General features: G+C 37.5%; 1 protein-coding gene across 2 annotated transcripts; it reads left to right on the forward strand.

Moving 5' to 3' along the window:
- Positions 1-15,654: 15,654 nt before the first annotated feature.
- On the forward strand, positions 15,655-18,354 carry LOC149570405 (UDP-glucuronate 4-epimerase 2-like). 2 transcript variants are annotated; one of them, XM_089823062.1, is made up of 2 exons: positions 15,655-15,768; positions 16,598-18,354. In XM_089823062.1, the coding sequence occupies exon 2, from the start codon at positions 16,766-16,768 to the stop codon at positions 18,092-18,094; it is 1,329 nt and encodes a 442-aa protein (XP_089679188.1). In that variant the 5' UTR covers positions 15,655-15,768; positions 16,598-16,765; the 3' UTR covers positions 18,095-18,354. The 2 variants fall into 2 exon arrangements, with proteins under 2 accessions (XP_089679188.1, XP_089679189.1); XM_089823063.1 differs by lacking the exon at positions 15,655-15,768 and adding an exon at positions 15,981-16,295.
- Positions 18,355-18,919: the final 565 nt, after the last annotated feature.

The raw sequence follows: 18,919 nt of genomic DNA on the forward strand, positions 1-18,919 counted from the left end.
TTCACATAGACCTCTCGAAGAGAATCTTTTGGAGTTGTAACCATTTGCAAGGCCCATGCCAGTTGCCTCACACCATAAAAGGAGAACCAACCCCATCACTCCTCTACCGACCATCGATACATCTAGAAAATGAAGCCAAACTCACTCTTAAATGTCCTCCATTGGATTGCCAGAGGATTATGCAAAAACCACCCCAAAAATCAAACCCACAAGGATGGAGGGAAAGACAGCGCTGCTAGCTGACATAGCTACCCAAACTACCTGAAAATACCAAAAAAATTCAAAAATCATCCAAAAATACCAAAAAAAATCATAAATCATCCAAACTTACCAAAAAAATTCAAAAATCATCCAAAATTACCAAAAAAATTCAAAAATCATCCAAAAATACCTAAAATATTCAAAAATTGCCCAAACAACATCAAAAAAATAAAATAAAATTCCAAAGCATTCAAAAGGGGGTCATAAATGCCAAAAATGGCCATAAAAGCTTGAAACATTAAAACACCACCCCAAAAATTCCTCTTAATTTCTGATATTAAGAACTTGATATTAAGAAGCGTGGTAATGTCCCGAAACATAATTCTAGGCTTAGGAAAATCTACACAACTCGGATAGCAAAAGAGATGTCACAAAGCCGATTGTCACCTTCCTTCCATGCAACCATTATTAATGTGAATCAAGAAGAATTTTTAGTCTTATTTAAGTTGCAATGGCCACGATTAGTTTACCCAGTTTCAACAAATATATCAATACTGTCTCAAAAGCCCAAGTGTCCTTTTTGGACCATTTTAGCACCTTTGTAGGCCTTAAATAATTTTTTACGACCCGTGTCCTTTTTGGACCGCTCAAGCGCCTTTTTAGGCCTTGAAAGCCCTTTTTCCAAGGCCCAAGTGTCCTTTTTGGACCACTCTAGCACCTTTTTTGACCTTAAATGCTTTTTCAGGGCCCAAGTGTCCTTTTTGGACCCCTCGAGTTCCTTTTTAGCCCTTAAAAGCCTTTTTTCAAGGCCCAAGTGTCCTTTTTGGACCACTCTAGTGCCTTTTTAGGCCTTAAATAACTTTTTCAAGGTACAAATGTCCTTTTTGGCCCCCAAAATGCCTTTTTAGGCTCAAAGCGCCTTTTTCAAGGCCCTATTTGACCTTTTCAAACCCCAGAAATGCCTTTATAGGCCCAAGTGCCTTTTGCAGGCCCTCGAAATGCCTTTTTAGGCTCAAAGCACCTTTTCAAGGCCCTATTTTGACCTTTTCAAACCCCAAAAATGCCTTTATAGGCCCAAGCGCCTTTTTCAGGCCCCCAAAATGCCTTTTTAGGCTCACAGCGCCTTTTTCAAGGCCCTATTTTGACCTTTTCAAGCCCGAAAAATGCCTTTATAGGCCCAAGCACCTTTTTCAGGCCTTCGAACTACCTTTTTAAGCCCAAATGCCTTTTTCAAGGCCCTATTTTGATCCTTTTAGGCCCCCGAGATGCCTTTTTAGGCTCAAGCACCTTTTTCAAGTCCCTAAGACATTTTTTTTGGCCCACACACCTTTTTCATGGCCTTTTTTGACCTCTTTTGGCCATTACGAGCCTTATGTAGGTCCCAATGCCTTTTCCACGCCTCATAAACATTTGTCTCATCACACACCTAGAGAACTATCCCCTCATTTTGTCTTATTATTGTCTGTCATACTTGCTAAATCTACATAGACATTCTCGCCTACGAGTCATGGTTACCCTTACTCTACAGATTGTATTGTTCCCACTTTTACAAGAGTCAAACTATTTCATTATTTATCACAAAAACACAAAAACATTCAAATATATATCAAACATCCCAAAAACATTTACATATTCAACAAAAAATACAAAAACATCCATATATCTTCCATAAAAATCCCAAAAACAAAAACATGACATTACATTATGAACAAAATCTGTTGACTCTTTGATTGCCACAAAAATAAGCACAAAATTTCTATTCTCTTACGACAACAATAACAACATTCCATTTAACTACTAATGTTTGGCAGATTTTTTTATTCTGGCCTCCCTGGGGGAGGTGGCAAGACAGGGTGTCCAATCGATGGCATTCCTTCAGACCCAGTCCCAGATGATGATGCCTTTGGAGTCATCCTCACACCTGCCCAAAGTGTATCCATGGGGATTGGGATGTTACCACGCCTCAAGAGTGTGTTTATCTGCTCCATAAAATGTTTTTTAGAACATATGACTCCTCTCCTTTGCTCCAAAGGGACCACTTGGTGATATAATCCCATGTAGTATGCCGCATCTCGCGCAACCCTCACTAATTGCTCCATGACATCTTTCATTTCTGCCCGTAGTCTTTCTACTCCTGGAATAGTTGTTGTCCTCTATGCAATATTGTGTTCTCTTTCATATCTATTTGCTAGCATTTTCATTGACTCCCTCTCATATTTCACTATATTCAACTGATTCTAGTACCACATAATGTGCACATTACTTGCATTCAACTGCTCTTGTGACCTTCACACTAAACTATTGGTCTGCACTGCTGACTCCCTAAATGCTTCTACTTGCGACCGCAGGAGCACTAATTCATTTTCACATCTCTCCATCGCCACTCTCTCAGCTACCAAAGTTGCCTCCACAGTCTCCACTCTTGTTTGCTCCATCATTAACATCATCCCTAGATGCTCAACTTTCGTCCGTGCACCATCCTCTCGTGCTCTTTCAATCAGGCCTTGAAATAAATTTGCATCTTTCTCCGCCTGGTCAGCTCATTCTTTTTCCACTGTCAATGCTTTCTCCATCACTGCTGCTGCATCATGAGCCACTTGTACTACAGCATTGGATTGCAATGCTTGAAATGGCCAAAATGCAAACAACACTGGGTCACCCTTTTGCTCCCTAGAGCCCTGCATCATATCCCCTAGACTGCTTTTTGACTTCTTCCATAAGACCGATGTTGGTCACATCACGGATCCTTATTCCTCTTCTGGAAGAGTCTCTTCTACAAATGGTCGATCTTCTACACTTGCTCCCTCTAACAACACTCCCACACTTGGTGAGTTTGTTTCCTTCTCTTTTTCCCTCGACTTTGTTTGTTGCATCGCACCTTCTACTAATAGTCGCAGCAAGGTCAGATCTTCTTCTTCCTCTTCTAGCTGATTTTGAGTTGGATTAATTTTGCTAGCCTCCACCACTCCCCGATCACAATGTCACACACTTTGACATGGCAAAGTTTCTCTTCCTTCTTGTTGGCTCTGTGTTACGCTCCGCTTCTGCCCCTGCAACCATTTCCTTTCTCGTTGGCTTTCATTTTTCTCTTCACTCCATCCCCCCGTTCCTCCTTCTATCGCCTATGGCATTTTCTACCTCTGCTCTTGCGAATCAACCATTGGTATTTCACTCACAGCTTAATTCTTTGCTCACACTTTTCTTATGCTTACACTTCTTGTTGTTAGGCTTTCATCAAATTCACTCACCTTTTATAGAACCAACAACATTCTCCATCACTTCCATTACACGCTATCCATGTCTTTGGCAATAAGCTTCAATACCAGCCATCATAATAGTCAAGTCGGCAACTATAGTAACAGTATGCTATATCCTATCTCTTTCCACTAGCTTCTCATCCCATGCTTTTATCGCACTATCTCCTCATCCCTAGATTTTCTTCTGCTAACCTTCTCATCTTCGTCTTTCCCGCAACTACCCTATCACATTGAGCTTTTGTATGGTAATCCCTTGTAAATACTTTGGTTTTTCCATTGTATATTCCTCGCATGTCAGTCCTTCACTTGGTATCATTGTATATCTCTCATCTCTTCGTGTCAGTTCATGCTTGATCCTAACTTGCAGTTCTCTTGGTTAGGTGCTTTAGCGAATCTTCATACGAGATCCCTTGTCATCAAGATGTTGTCCTAAATAGTTCTGATTGCCCAACTCATCCTAGTCCTCGATATTACCGATAGATCCTTGCAGGATGCATCCTTCCTCTCATTTGATCTTGGTCTATTAGTATCCAGTCCTACCAATCTCTTTGGCAAAAGGTTACTTTTTAATGGATTTACATTTTCTTTCAATTTATTTTCTTTTCAGGATTTGAAGTTTGGTTCTTAAAGTATCTCTTCCAAGTGATTTGGGTTGTTCCCTCCTCATGGTCGCCACAATCTTTTATATCATGGTGTGCTACGAATGGGGAAATTCAAGAGCAAGGTTTTGATTAGGTCTTTTTCATTTTTCTTTTCTATTTGTGAGTCAGTCGGATATGACACTTGCATAGTCCAAACATGTGATCACTTGTGGTTATATGGTGCACTTGGGAAATATTGTTTGCTTGTGGGTTACCCAGTATCATTTCCACTTTGATTCTTTGGGATTCATGTGTGATGCCGGGGCAATCCTTGCTTGTTTGTTTTACGTTGGTCCTATGTAATATTGGTAAAAAGGCCTTGATGTTCTTAGTAACCTTGGCATATTCCCAATATTCCTATATCAAAATAAGTTCTCAACTACATGGTGGTGCTCCCCTTTGGAACACCCACACGCTCAAGCTTCAATGGATTACTTAATACTCCCATCTTCTCAAAACATTCCATCCTATCCAAGCATCCCATCCAATCAGTCTTACAATCATAATCATAGCTCCTTCATCAATCATAATCTTAGCTCCTTCATCAATCATAATCATAGCTCCTGCATCAATCGAAATCTTAGTCATCACCAATCATAAATCCTCAAATCATAAATCTCCCATCTTCCAACTCACTTCCCTAGGTTCAATTTTAAAAACCAATCACCCTCTTCCGTCTCCCTAGAGCCAGTGTTCTTACCCATTGGTTATACTTGTGCACAAGGTTTTCCTTTGTATCATTCTCCCATAGTTTCCTTGAATCACCTCTCTTAGCCACCCTCAGTCCTCCTCTTGCCCTAGAGTCTTGTACCTTTCAAGAAGCTGCCAGGCCTCACCTTCTCTCCCCACCATCTTCTTGAGGGGGCATCACACAGTCCACTCTCTCCTCTTCTATTCAAGACTGGGGAAATCATGTTGCTTTCAAAGTTTTCTTCATGTCGTCTATCTTCAAACTTCTATGAAATAGTATTGTTCCAACACTATCTCAAAGAGGGGCAAAATGTAGACACCTAAATCTGATTACATCACATAAATAATCCTATTTAGTCATCTCCTAAGGCATCATTAATTAAGTATTTAATATTTAATTAATCTATTGTCATCCCCTAGTTAATTAGTTAATTTAATTAACTATAGTCCAATTGATAAAATTAAAAGATCACCCAAAATCAATTTATCAATTAAATCCCCATTCCTTTATTAAATCGAATAAATCCTCAAATCTATTCAATTTAATTCTGTATTCCCATTTTATTAAATAAATCATTTAATAAAATATCTAAAATCCTAAGAGCCTCCCTAAACCCTATCCTAACCCCTAATCCAACCCATTCACACATACGAACCTCACTTAGCCACCTAACTAACCCATCCCATCAAATCTAAGCCACTTATCCCATAATCCCCCTCTAATCCAAGCCTAATCCTCTTCTAATCATGTGCACAATCATAAACATGGGTTAAGACTTGCTAACCCAAGCCAAAGTCGACAATCTCATTCTCCCCTCACCCTCCAACATTTATGACCCAAGCCAAAGTCAACAATCTCACTCTCCCCCCAACCATCTCCATTTATGACCCAACCATCCCCATTTATGGCTCAACCTCTCTCATTACTCCTTTGACCAACCCATATCCTACCATCTCACATCCAATCACCCTGTGACATGTGTCACCTCCTAATTGGCTTCAAACAAGCACAATCCATGTGCTCTCCTTTGAGTGCATCCTAGCCCTCCCTCACCATCTTATCATCCTTGCATCTTGACCGTCCATCCCTCTATCCCTTGGCCTATAAATAGAAGCCTCTTCCTTCACAAACACCATCCACTTTTCAAGAAAACTTATAATGCTATTTTGAGAGCCTAAAAACTACCAAAATATTATTATAATGCTGAAATACCTCCATAAATCCATTGTTGAAACCTTGCTTCATGCACTCCATCCATCGATCTAAAACTTGAGCGTACATGTGAGCATACATCTACTATCCATCAAGGACATAGCTTCGTCATCATGAGAGGCACTTGAGGAGTTTACCATCTTTGGTCTACTTTCCTCAATTTTGTCTTCTTTGGTCCTATCTTAAGTGTTTACTTGTTTTTAGTGTTGTTAATGCTTTCATTTAATAGTTAGTATTCATATTACAACACTAAATTAGGTGATAGATCTTGCACCTTGTATTTGTGTTGTAGGTACAAAAGTGTCTTTCTGTCCTGTTTGCTCTGTTGTAGTTTTTTCTTCTCTTGTAGTCTTATCCCTTGTAATGTTAGCTACTACATTTTGGAGTTCATCAACACTGACCAATATTGGAATCTCACACAATCTGGCTTGTAGTGTGGATTGGTCAAGAATCTTCTTGAGATCTTCTGCAATTAAAGGGTTGATGTTCTAGGCTAAACTATTAGGAACATCCTTTATAGTTATAGTGTCTACAGGCATGCTTGTGTCATGTGGAGGGCTCATGCTCAGAATTTGTGTGTCTTGCACACTCTATTCTTCCTACTACTCTTTAGTTGTAGCCATCTCATTTGTCTTCTTTTGTGTCTCCTCCATAGTAGTATCATCTTTTCCTTTTACTGTTTCATCTTCCTTGTCTTCCTCTTCATCTCCATTGTTTCTTCCCTCAAAGGGATCCTCATTTCCTTCTTTAAATTTTGTTAGACCATATATTAATTTCCACATTTGAGTGGATTTCTTCACAACATCTTCAATATTATTCTGAAGTATGCTGAATGCCCTATATTTAGGTGCAAATCTGCTAGCATACTTCTTATTTGCCTTGACAATTTCCCCTTTTGTTAGTTTTGGCATCACCTAGGCTAGTGTTGATTCCCTTATTTGTTTCTCCAGGTTCAGACAATAATGCCACTTATTTTCTACAATTGTATACAACTCCTTTGGCCTTGTATTGTCTAATTCAAGTGGAGTGTTCTTGAACTTAGACATCATTTCATAAATTGACTCTTCTACTTGGTTCTGCTCTTCTCTACCAAGCTTTTCAAAGTTAATACTTTTTAATCCTATAAAGTCTACATTATTCTTAATATTATCGTAGATATTCTCAAGATTAGGTTTAGTTGCATGAGTTACCACTCTAAACTGACTTTTATCTTCATACTCTATTCTTTCATCATCTATTTCTGGGTGTGCAATGTATTTTCTCTGTTTCTTCTGCATTGGGCCCTTCTATTCAGTAGCCTTGGTTTTATCTTTGGCTTGCTCTTTGGCCTTTTGAGTAGTAGCCCTTGTACTTGCCTTGGTTGTTGGTGCTATTGGCTTTGCTGGGTTGGGCTTGACAATCTTCTTTTCTTTTGGTTTAGCCAGAGGTTGTGCCTTGGCTTTTCTCTTCTTAGGTGCTGATTGGGCTAGTGCCTCTTTAATTTACTCTTCCTTAGCACGTTCCTCTTCTTGGTACTCACCCATGCCTTGGGTTAAAGCTAGAGGTTCTTGTGCTTGTACTTCTTCTTCCTCTTCATCATCTCCTGCACTTTCTCCAAATTTTTCCTTCAATTTCCTTACTAATTTGTCTTTCTTCTTTAGTGTGGAGGTTGTCTTCAATTCCATTTCAACTTTAGATTTCATTACATCATAGTTACCAAATATTTTAGCACTTTTATCAATCTCCTCTACTAGGAGTGCAATAATTGCAATTGAGGCTTCATCAACATTGATCTCATAGCCTAGGGGTCTTAACCATCTTACCCTGGGTACTTCTGCCTGAATGTATGTGTGATCAATATCCATGAGAAAACATGTGTCACTGTAGTGTTATTCTACTAAGGAGTCAAGTATCCTCAACCTTTGCTTCATAGACTTTTTGAAGTCTTCAAAATAGCTTGTCATAACTGACTCAAAGTTCTCTCCCATTTGCTCAATATACTCATTAATTTGGACAACCACTGATCTATTTGTCTTCCATCGAACTTTTCCAAAAGATGGGAATTCATTTTGTACATAGAAGAATATGCACACAAGTATTGATCCAAATTCACAAGTATTGATCCAAATTTACATTGTGCACTTTTTGTTTTCCAAATTGCTCCAAGATTCTCCATTATTTGTTGTAGTTGAAGCTCTACAAGATCAAAAGTATGATCTTTCTTTACAATTGTGTAACCAACATCAATTGCTATGCAGGGTACACTATTTAACCTGCTTGACTAATAGAACTTGTGGTAAATGACCCTTATTGCAAAGTCAAGAAAAGGATCTATAATGGTATCTATGGTCATTCCATGCTTGTTCCATTTAGCACCTATATTTTTCTCAATTACCTCTTTGGAGTCACTACATAGGGTCTTTGGTTGATCTAGGGTTGGATAACTAGTCACCCTATGAAAAATTCTTTTTGAAATCTTGATAGGTCCACCCTCTAACCATAGACATCCATCATGAATTCTGCTCAGAACTATTTTTATCCATTTAGTTTTGAAAACCGTGGGAAAATCTAAGGCATGGGTCAAACCCTTTCTCTCCACAATCTTAAATTCTTCCTTCAAGACTCCATTTTCACACAATTTATCATATCCTTGTCTTATCTCCATGTCACCTATGCCTCCTACTTTTTAGTTATAACATTTTCTCACATCTTGTACCATTATGACTTTAGATAGAATCATGGATAATGCGCCTAACAGATCTGGTTTATAGGCAATGTCTAGGATGGCCTTGAAATGGGGTTGTTTGACCTCATTGCTAACTAATTGAACCTCAAAAGCTTCTTTCTCCATTGCATTCTTCAAACTAGAGGCCATTTTGTCAAACTAGGGTTTATCAAATTTAAACTACGCAACTCAGCTTATGAAGAATACCTTTAAAATTTGATGAACTGGAGGTTGATCATCGCTAGAATCCTTTCAAATGCTTTGAACTTGTTTGTGAATTGCCTCTTCACTCTGCTTGCTCTCACTTAATTTTTTAATGACAAAAAATAGGTGAAAATCAACTTTATACCCTTCAAAACTTCACATTTAATGCTTGGTACTTGTAGAGTTGTAAACTCGGCATCAACACAATTTCTATTCCATTTGACATCTATAGAGACTTTCTTCACTCGATAGCTACTATAGACTCGACTCTAACTGTCTTTGACTAGCAGCTTGACATTAACTAGTTTTTCACTCAACATACACAGAAGACTTTTCATGCTCAACAACAACATGAAAATTTTAAGATTTAACCTTGAATTTTCCACAACTTCTTACATCTTAATTCATGCTAATCTAATCATTTCAGTGCTAATTTCTTTTGGAACCGATGTATAATGCAACACACTTTAAGTATTAGTCCAAAATACCTCTTTTTTGCTTAGTTTGATGAGGTGTGACCATTTGACCCATTGGGTGAAGTGACCCCTTCTCCATTTGATGTACTGCCAACATCTTTCTTCTTCCATGTCTTGTTCATCTCATTCCTGATGTGTTCAACATCTGCCTTGCCTTTACCTTTATCAAATTCACAACTTGGTGCCTTGGACTTAGTTGGACAATGCTTACTGATGTGGCCAATCTTGTGACAGCTAAAACATGTGGTTTGACTCAACCATCTCTTGTAGTTACCACTAAAGTGAGTCCTAATGCAGTTTTTAGTTACATATCCATATTCCTGACAATAGTGATAGCTATATCTTGTATTGTAATCCTAGTTATAGGAGTTTTCATAGATTTTTACCTTTGTTGGCTTGCTTGATGACCATGTGGACTTGGATTTGCATTCAAAGGCTCTATGTCCATACTTCTGACAATTGTAGCAGTGTCCTTCAAATTTTGGTGCATGCATGGTTTTGGTTCTGCATTCATGTGCCTGATGACTTTGTTTGTTGCACTTGTGGAAATGAGTCATGTTCTTAGGCTTAGCATTCTGATTTGTCCTGCACACACTAGTTGTATGCCCTTTCTTACCACAACTATGACAAGTAGGTTTGGATTTTTTACCTTTATTGTTCCTTTCCTCAACAGCTTTGGATGATTCTCCTTCTTTAGTGCTTGTGTAGCCCAATCTTGATGTATCTCTACTGGATCTAGGGGATTTTAGCAGTTGCTCAAAGTACTTGATGGCTTCATTTGGCTTGTTGAAACTTTCAACAAATTCCTTTTCTCTTTTTAGGTTATTTTGTAGTTGTTCATTCTGCAACTTCAAAGTGGTTATTTCAATGTCCTTGATATTCAACTCATGATGAACATTCATCATTTGGCTTAAGGTATCCAATTGCATGTTTGAGATCATGGATAGCTTTGTTGACTTTTCTTCCAATTTGTTTGCCAAAATTCTTTTGTCTTCTTCAATCATGGCCTTGTCTTCTATAACTTTCTTCTTTTGTTCAGTCACCTCACACAGTAGTATAGCTTGTGATTCTTGCTCCAACTTGAGATTTCTTATCTCTTCAGTGCTCTATTCTTTTCCATTAGTTTTGCAATTATTGCATCGAATTCACTGGGGTTGCCATTTGCAAATAGCTTTGTGGTGTCAATCTCTTTGTATTGTGTGTCATTTTCTACTATAGCAATCTCTTTCCTTCTCTTCGGGGAACTCTTCAAAGCATCTCTAGCTTTATTTAGTTGATGTAGTATGAGATGTATCTCAATCTCCTAGTTCTCAATGGTTTTTTTGAGCTTGTAGACTTCCATTTTAAAATCTTTTCCTCTAAGCTGCAAAGTTTCTTCTTTTGAGAACTTAGCTCTAATACCAATTGATGGAATTACAAATGGGAACATACACTTCTGGGGGGGGGGAGGGGGGGTGAATCAAAAGTTCAAACTTTAACAACTAAAACTTTCACCATTTCATTAGATGCATATAATATCTGAACTGTAAATAAAACGTAAAGTAAATGCATCCAAACATGTAAACACACACACACTTGACACCTAATATGATTACCCAGAAACCCTCCAAATGAGAAGGTAAAACTAGAGTGGGGATGACACCCATAATTCTTCACTATTGCAGCAATAAAGTGTCACCAATTACGGTTTAAAATTGTTGACCATGATACATGATTTGCCCTATGAAAGGCCTACCCTATTAAAGGCTTACAAGGACTGTTAAGTCTCACCTTGTTAGAGGATTTCAACACCTTGTTAGAAGTGTGCCTGGCTAAAGGACTTCAGAACATCCACTTGGAATGTCACCCTGTTAAAGGATTTACAATGATCTATTAGGACTACTCTCCCTAGGAGATTTAACTAAAATCACTTGTTAGGATGTTTCAACATAGATCTTGTGATTAGCTCTACTAGCCTGATTAAAGATCAAATCTGTATAGTGTTCTTCTTGATCCTCTCTAATATAGTATGTCAATGTTGTATCCTCTATCCTTGTTCTTCTCAAACTGATTCCGCAATTCACTCTCGATATCTTCTAAGTCTCCATGAATGCTCTGCTTTTCACATGCAAACTTCACTATTCTCCCCCTTCAATTCCTTACATGCTCATTATGAAGTTTTCTTGTTTCGTCCTCCTTAAGAAGACTGGAAGACTTAGGGTTAAGTATGAATCTACGACTAAGATTCATCCCTTTTTTTGCCGCTTACTCCTTCCCTTTTTTGATTGGCTACATGTAATTGCATAGGGAATCCGCATATAGATTCATCCTTATCTTCAAAAGATCGTATTCTGTCCTTAGGTCAGCTGAAATATGGTTTACATAGTTGTTTGTGTAATCACAAACAAATATGTCCAATCTGTGATGCTAGGCACTTGAAGTTACCGATGCTCGACACATACTATAATTTTGTTTCTGACTCGACACCTGAACTGTTCGACATCTATTGTTTGCTCGACACTTGAGTCACTCGACATGTATTGTCTACTCGACACTTGAGTGACTTGGCACATGAGCAACTCAACACTCATTGCAACTCGGCACAGTCTTGTATTTACATATCATACTTGTCATACATTACTAGTTCGACATGATCTTAATAAATGACTTAAGTGTGTTGACACTCAATTGTCAAAACCAATCTAAGATCAACAAACTCTAGACTAGAAAAAACCATAAGATCATTAGAAGAAATTAGATTTTCACATATATTTAGAGAAGGCAATACTGAAGCTGATAGTTTAGCAATAAAGGTATAGACGGAGAAAACATATCAACATTTAATCATAGCTAGTAAAGGATAATTATCATAAGTTACTATCCCTCATTGCCATCCCCCTCGACACATGGATTTATGATTATCCCTATCAGTGCAAATCTTGGCTCACAAATCTCCACATATTTGAATCTTCTCCTCAAAGATATCGTAACTATGAGCATCATATTAAATAATGATCTCGAGTGGAGGAAAATCATTTAGTGGCATGGAGATGGTGTCACCGCTTGTCTTTCTAGATGCTTCCCTTCTATTATTTTATAAATGCGGGCTTGATTTACTAAATCTTCATATACACCCCACCTTGTTTGAATTAGGTTCTGTGTTGCCCCCAATTAAATGGATATCAACATTTGCTTGTATCATGCTTCTGAAAATAGAACCATGGCCTTTCGTGGTTCAGTTAATCTCGAAAGATGGAATCGATTACTTCGACCCATAGATGATATGAGTAGGGTTGTGGTTAGTAGGGCTTTGGGGGAAGGTGTTTTCAACTATGACTATTCATGGCTACCAACAATGATATCCTGGGATTGTGAATTGGATGCCTAGCTAGGGCTAAAGTAGAAAAATGGGATATTATCAGACTTTGTTACAATCTATTTGACCCGAGTTGGTTAGTAGGTTTAGAGGAAATGGTTTTTAGCATTGATGAAAAACTCAAAATCCCGCTACTAGAAGCCTACATGGCTCACCAACTAGGTAGCCTCGAACTTGCTCATGTCCCTAAGTGCCCTTGCTTAGTAGTCAGAGATAACACTGTCTTCTTCTGAGAATGACCAAGGATGGAGGCCAGTGTGCAATTCTTGCTGCGATGGAGAGGCATAAAAGAGGACCCAATAAGGGAGTGGCTCACAACTTATTTGTAGGCCTTCGATGCATATATTCACCTGGATGTGGATTTTTCTGACCTGAAAGCTGTTGAGTTCTGCCTCCCCAACTTTGACAAATCAAGCAAAATGAGGAATACCCATGATTTCCCACCTGGCTCTAGGGCTAAAAACCTCTAGGAAGCCTTAGAGATCATTATGGTCTTCAAGAAGCAAACTTAAGAAGATTAGTTAGGATTATGGGCATGCCTTATGTTTTTTCTCCATTGTGGTTTTTTCTCTCTTTCTCTATATAGGATTGGGCTTGAATCCTAGTTTTATAAGTTTAGGGTTATATTAGGTTATGTCTTGCTACATTTTTCCTAGGTAGCTAGTAGAATATACATAGTCTAAGGTTGTAGTTGGTGTTGACTTGCTACATTTTACCTAGGCAGCCAGTAGAATATATATATAGGCTAGGGTTTTTTTAAGAATTCGATGGAGTATGGCTTGCTTAATTATGTAAAATTCCATTCATATTAATACTAAACCTTTATCTTATGCAAACTTTTTTTGAATTCGATGGGCCTAGGATCGGTCCTTTGTATGGAATCATCTTTTATGTTTGTATTTGGTCTTCAAATCTGTTTAAACTACCAGATCAAATCGTGCCCCTACGTATTTATACACTTAAAGACTCATTTTGTCACTCGCTTGTAATTCATTCATTTAGATTCTTAGCACTGTAGACGAAAGGGATAAATTCGGTTCTGTCATTCTCATCTATCACCCTGTTATTGACAATCAATTCATAAATTTCAAAGGGTTGCTGAGGCTATTAAGGATTTCTCTATAAATATCATATTAAAATAGCTATTAACAACAAAATTATTAATAAAGTTAAATATCAAAATCAATAAAAAATAAAAATAGGTATAATTACATCAATACAAATCTTAAACAAGATTAAACCTAAATTTAGCTAGGGGTCACCGATAATTCAATTCAGAACTATACACTAACCCATTGACATTAGGTTATTCTCATTTTTTAGACTGAGAATTTGGATGTCTTTATCTCCTAACAAGATTATCCTAATTAGGTTTATGCTTCTATCCTTTTATTTGATTAATGTTTAACCCTTTTGGCTATTAGTTTTTGGTGTTGTTCTTTTCCTTCTCAGCAGGTCTCTTCTCCTCCCCAAGGAATGTATATTATCTGGTGCTCATTTATCCCCACTTCTTAAGGATAATCACTGCCTTGCTTTCACCTGAGTATTATTACGTTATTTTGATCTTTTCTCTCACTGAGGTATGCCTCTTTTATTATATATATAATAAAGGACTTCAGTCCTGAGCTAGACTAGAGGTTTTCTTACTCTGTTCTTTCCTACCAGTGCCTGTCAGAATAGAGAATCTTGTAATCTTTTTAATTATCTAATATAATACAAGGCTTCGACTGTTTATCGATAAAAAATAAATAAATTTACTATTCTAAAATACATTCTCATAATATATATCAATATAATAGATTTACATCCATAGATCTAGATTAATATCAACTAAATTATATACATCTTATTCCATTATCTTAAATTAAGTTTAACAAAAGTTTATATTGCTTCACACTAATAAAGATAAATTTTTTATATTTTATTAAAAGTTCATTGAAAATAAATAATTAGATACAATAACAAATGGCATAAATCCATGCAAAACCATACCACTTGTTCATTTCTTGTGAATCATAGACTAATATCCTTAATTCTTGATCTAGAGGCATCTAGATTTTGATACAATGAAGAATATTATAACTTCTTTACTAACAGATTTAAATAGATTCTTATAATACATGTAAATATAATTCACACACATCTATATATTTAACGTTTTAGCTTATTCTAATTTCATTATTCATTATTTTTCTTATGTAACTAATTTTTCCTATTTTGATTATAGATTATTGAATGCACAATTCAAAATGTTTCTATTTATTCTCACAAACTTCTCCTCTATATACAATTAATTTTAAAAGTATATTACTTCATGTTTCATGAATAAAAATAAATAAATAATTAGAAATGATAACTTAACAAAATCTCAACTACTAGCATAAAATCCCTATGACAACAATGATTCTCATAACCATTGATTATTAATACTTATTCTCAAATGTGAATCCAACACAAAAATAAAAAAAATATTAAGCTCCCATAACATGAGGTGTTTATGCTCATGGTTTTGCTTTAACATATGGGACCAGCAGAATCCAACCAAATGGAAAATTATTTTTATATCGATTTCCAGCCTTGTAAAATGCAAAGAATAATAATAATGATAACTACTAGAATTATAACAATATGTGAAATAAACATTTTGCGGAGGTGCGGCCTCTAAATTTAGCAGACGCCAAAGTACGGCCTCTAAATTTAGCGGAGGAAGGCCAAATTTTGTGCAAATCCAAGGCGGGAGAGAGAAATGGCCCAACTTTGGTAGGCCCCACATCCATTTCCCCAAGACAGCCAAAAAACATTAAAAAAATAATCTAAGCCGCGTAACCGACTTTTAACTCGGGTTAGGTTAAGTGGCTCAACTGCGGTTCTCGTAACGAGATCTAGATGAAGCTTCCTTCGATCTTATTCATTATCTTTACTGGAAAAGAAAAGGGCACGATTTGACGCGGGTTCGAATCGCACTGTTTGTAAACATGCAACATTCTCTTACAATGCTCACATGTAAGCGCTGCTGTGAATTTTCAGGTATGTGTGAAGTCGTGATGGTTTTCTTCAATATCATGTTTTAAATTTCTTTTTTTTTAATGTTTCTGGCGAGTTATTTTTTCTGAAATAGGTATGCGTTTTTCTTGTGTTGTTGAAAGTACAGTAGAGTCGATCTGCTGAGGTTTTTGCTTGTTATTGTTGGATTTAGTGTTTGTTTTTTTAGAGTTAAAAATGATGGAAAATTCGTAAAGCCATAGGCCTGGTGTCTTGCTCGTCAATTCGTCATGAGCCTGCAGAGGTTTGAACCGTTGCCGAGAGGGATTGCTTGAGTTCCTATGGCTGAATCGGACGGTGGAAAGTTTCAGTTGGATTGGTCTAATAAGTTGCGCTGATTGATTTGGAGGCAGCCGGCGGTGCATGTGGGAGAGAAATCTTCCAAATTCTGGTTGTTGGGGTTTTTAAGTATTTAAATAATGGGGCGGCATCGAGTTGCGTCATCTATTTAGTATTTTCCGCCTTGCATTTTATCGGAATCGTGGGAAACTTGGGTTGATTTCTTAATCCAGGTTTTGGATACTTTCTGTTTATCGTATTAGATTTCGAGTACAATACGAGTATTGTGAGGAAGCTGCTTGATTACAATCATGTGGTTTTGGCTTTATTGAATTGGTTGTTTCTAAGCCGGCACTGGCCATGCAATATGACATTGATTAAACTGGTGCTGACATGTTGGAAATCGTATCTAGATTGCCGTTGAAATCTTGTGTGGTTGTTAACTTATTTATATGATCCTGCTGTGGATTAGGCTTGCAAGTTGTTCCGTAATTGATTGTTGCTTTGGTTTTTGGCGTTTCTTGATTTCTTGCAGTTTGTGCCAAGGCAGCAAAGGGGGTTTGAAATGGCAGGTGGAGGATTGCAAGGGTCGTTTTGTTTTGTGTAGATTTGAAGGTTCTCTGCATTCATTCTAAAGTGGGGGCGATTTGGGCTTGGTATTGGATTTGGAGTTGAATTTGTACCGCTTGTGCAGAAGGGGGCGATGTCTTTTAGTTCTCATTTGAAGCCTGGATCACATTCGAATCAGGATGGCTTCCCTGCCACACCGGGAAAGGTGAAGATAGACAGAAATGGTTATTTTGGCCGAGTGAGCAACCACCGGTGGCAGAGTTCCCTGGCCAAGCTTTTTTTCTGGTCTGTTGTTTTTGTTGGTTTGATCGTTCTTTTCTTCATGAGGTCCACTTCTCCTATTGAGACAAGAAGGGTTCTCCATAGTGCCTCTTGGGGCGGTCATGATTGGGAGAAGCATGTTAGGCATTCCTGTCGTGTAAAGAGAGATAATGGAGTGGTGGTTTTGGTTACCGGTGCAGCAGGATTTGTTGGGAGTCATGTGTCCCTGGTATTGAAGAGAAGAGGTGATGGGGTGCTGGGACTGGATAATTTTAATGACTATTATGACCCTTCACTTAAGCGAGCTCGCCAGGGCTTACTTGAAAAACAGGGAGTTTTTGTAGTAGAAGGAGACATCAATGACGGACCTTTGCTCAAGAAATTATTTGATGTGGTTCCATTCACTCATGTTATGCATATGGCTGCACAAGCAGGGGTCAGATATGCAATGGAAAATCCAAGTTCCTATGTACATAGCAACATTGCTGGTTTGGTAAATCTCTTTGAGGTATGCAAATCTGCAAATCCCCAACCTGCAATTATATGGGCGTCTTCTAGCTCTGTGTATGGGTTAAACACAAATGTTCCCTTCTCTGAAAATGATAGAACAGATCAACCTGCTAGTCTTTATGCAGCCACAAAAAAGGCCGGAGAGGAAATTGCTCATACTTATAATCATATATATGGCCTTTCTATAACGGGACTTAGGTTTTTCACTGTGTATGGGCCTTGGGGCAGACCTGACATGGCTTATTTCTTTTTCACCAAGGATATTCTTCAGGGGAAGACCATTCCTATCTTCCAAGGACCTAACAATGTTGACGTTTCTCGGGATTTCACATATATAGATGACATTGCCAAGGGATGTGTTGCTGCATTAGATACTTCAGAGAAGAGTACAGGAAGTGGTGGCAAGAAGACTGGTCCTGCTCAACTCAGAGTTTACAATTTGGGAAATACTTCACCTGTTTCTGTGCCAGATCTGGTAAACATACTTGAACGCCTACTGAAGGTAAATGCTAATAGGAATCTTATAAAAATGCCAGCAAATGGAGATGTACCATTTACCCATGCCAATGTCAGTCTTGCTCGTGCAGAGTTAGGATACAAACCATCTACGGACCTCCAGACTGGTCTGAAGAAGTTTGTCAAATGGTATTTGAGCTATTATGGTGTCCCTGGTAGGATTGCAAGAGGCTAAATTTTGAAGATAGCTTGTGGATTGGCATCCTAGCATTCTTCAACTATATTCATGATTTTTGATTCTTGAAAAATCTTTGTTTCTGAGATTTGTCTTTATCAATGTAAAATGTTCTTTAGTGCAAGGTTAATTTGGGATCCTGTCTCCCACACAATTATATGTTTTATGTTATGTTTTTATGCCGATTTGTCTTTGAAGGCTAAAGCCTTAGTTGTACAAGAATTCATATTTTTATCCAATGAAGTTGATTCTTATGGGCATCTGTTTCATCATGTCAATACTGTACATTTACAGAGGATGTAATTGCATAACTCATATGATATTGGAAGCTATAAATGTTTATAACTGTAATGGTTATACTTTTGTACATACTTATTGAATTTAGTACATTTATAGCTCCAGCATGCTTGTGTTATGGATATGTTAGCAGTTAAGTCCCTTGATGATGTTTCAATGTAGTTCAAATGTTTCTTCACTGTAAGGGATGTGCATCCATTACAAATCAAATAGTGTTAATTGCACCACCACATCCATTAATAGATACAGGAGTTTTACTTATTGGAATGTTACTCAGCTCCATCATCTGTTTTAACATGTTTACAAATACCTTTTCCCCTTAAACGAGTTATTATTGTTTATATGCATGCCTACTCATTTTAGATTTTCTCATTTAAAGGCATGATATTTGTTGGTAACAAGTGTTCTAGTTGTTGTAATGCTAAAAGTTTGTGAATGCTATTTACTATTTAGTGGTTCTCTTTTTATTGTGAAAGTTCTGTTCGATTTCACCTGTAGGAAGATTAAGTTCATTGATGATGATTGTCT

Source organism: Cupressus sempervirens, chromosome 3, assembly GCF_028749045.1.
Source record: "Cupressus sempervirens isolate cs-2001-9-10 chromosome 3, ASM2874904v1, whole genome shotgun sequence".
NCBI lineage: Eukaryota > Viridiplantae > Streptophyta > Pinopsida > Cupressales > Cupressaceae > Cupressus > Cupressus sempervirens.

What these genes read in the sequence shown, in the direction of transcription:
- LOC149570405 (XM_089823062.1), top strand. Translation starts at nt 16,766, where the DNA reads ATGTCTTTTAGTTCTCATTTGAAGCCTGGATCACATTCGAATCAGGAT.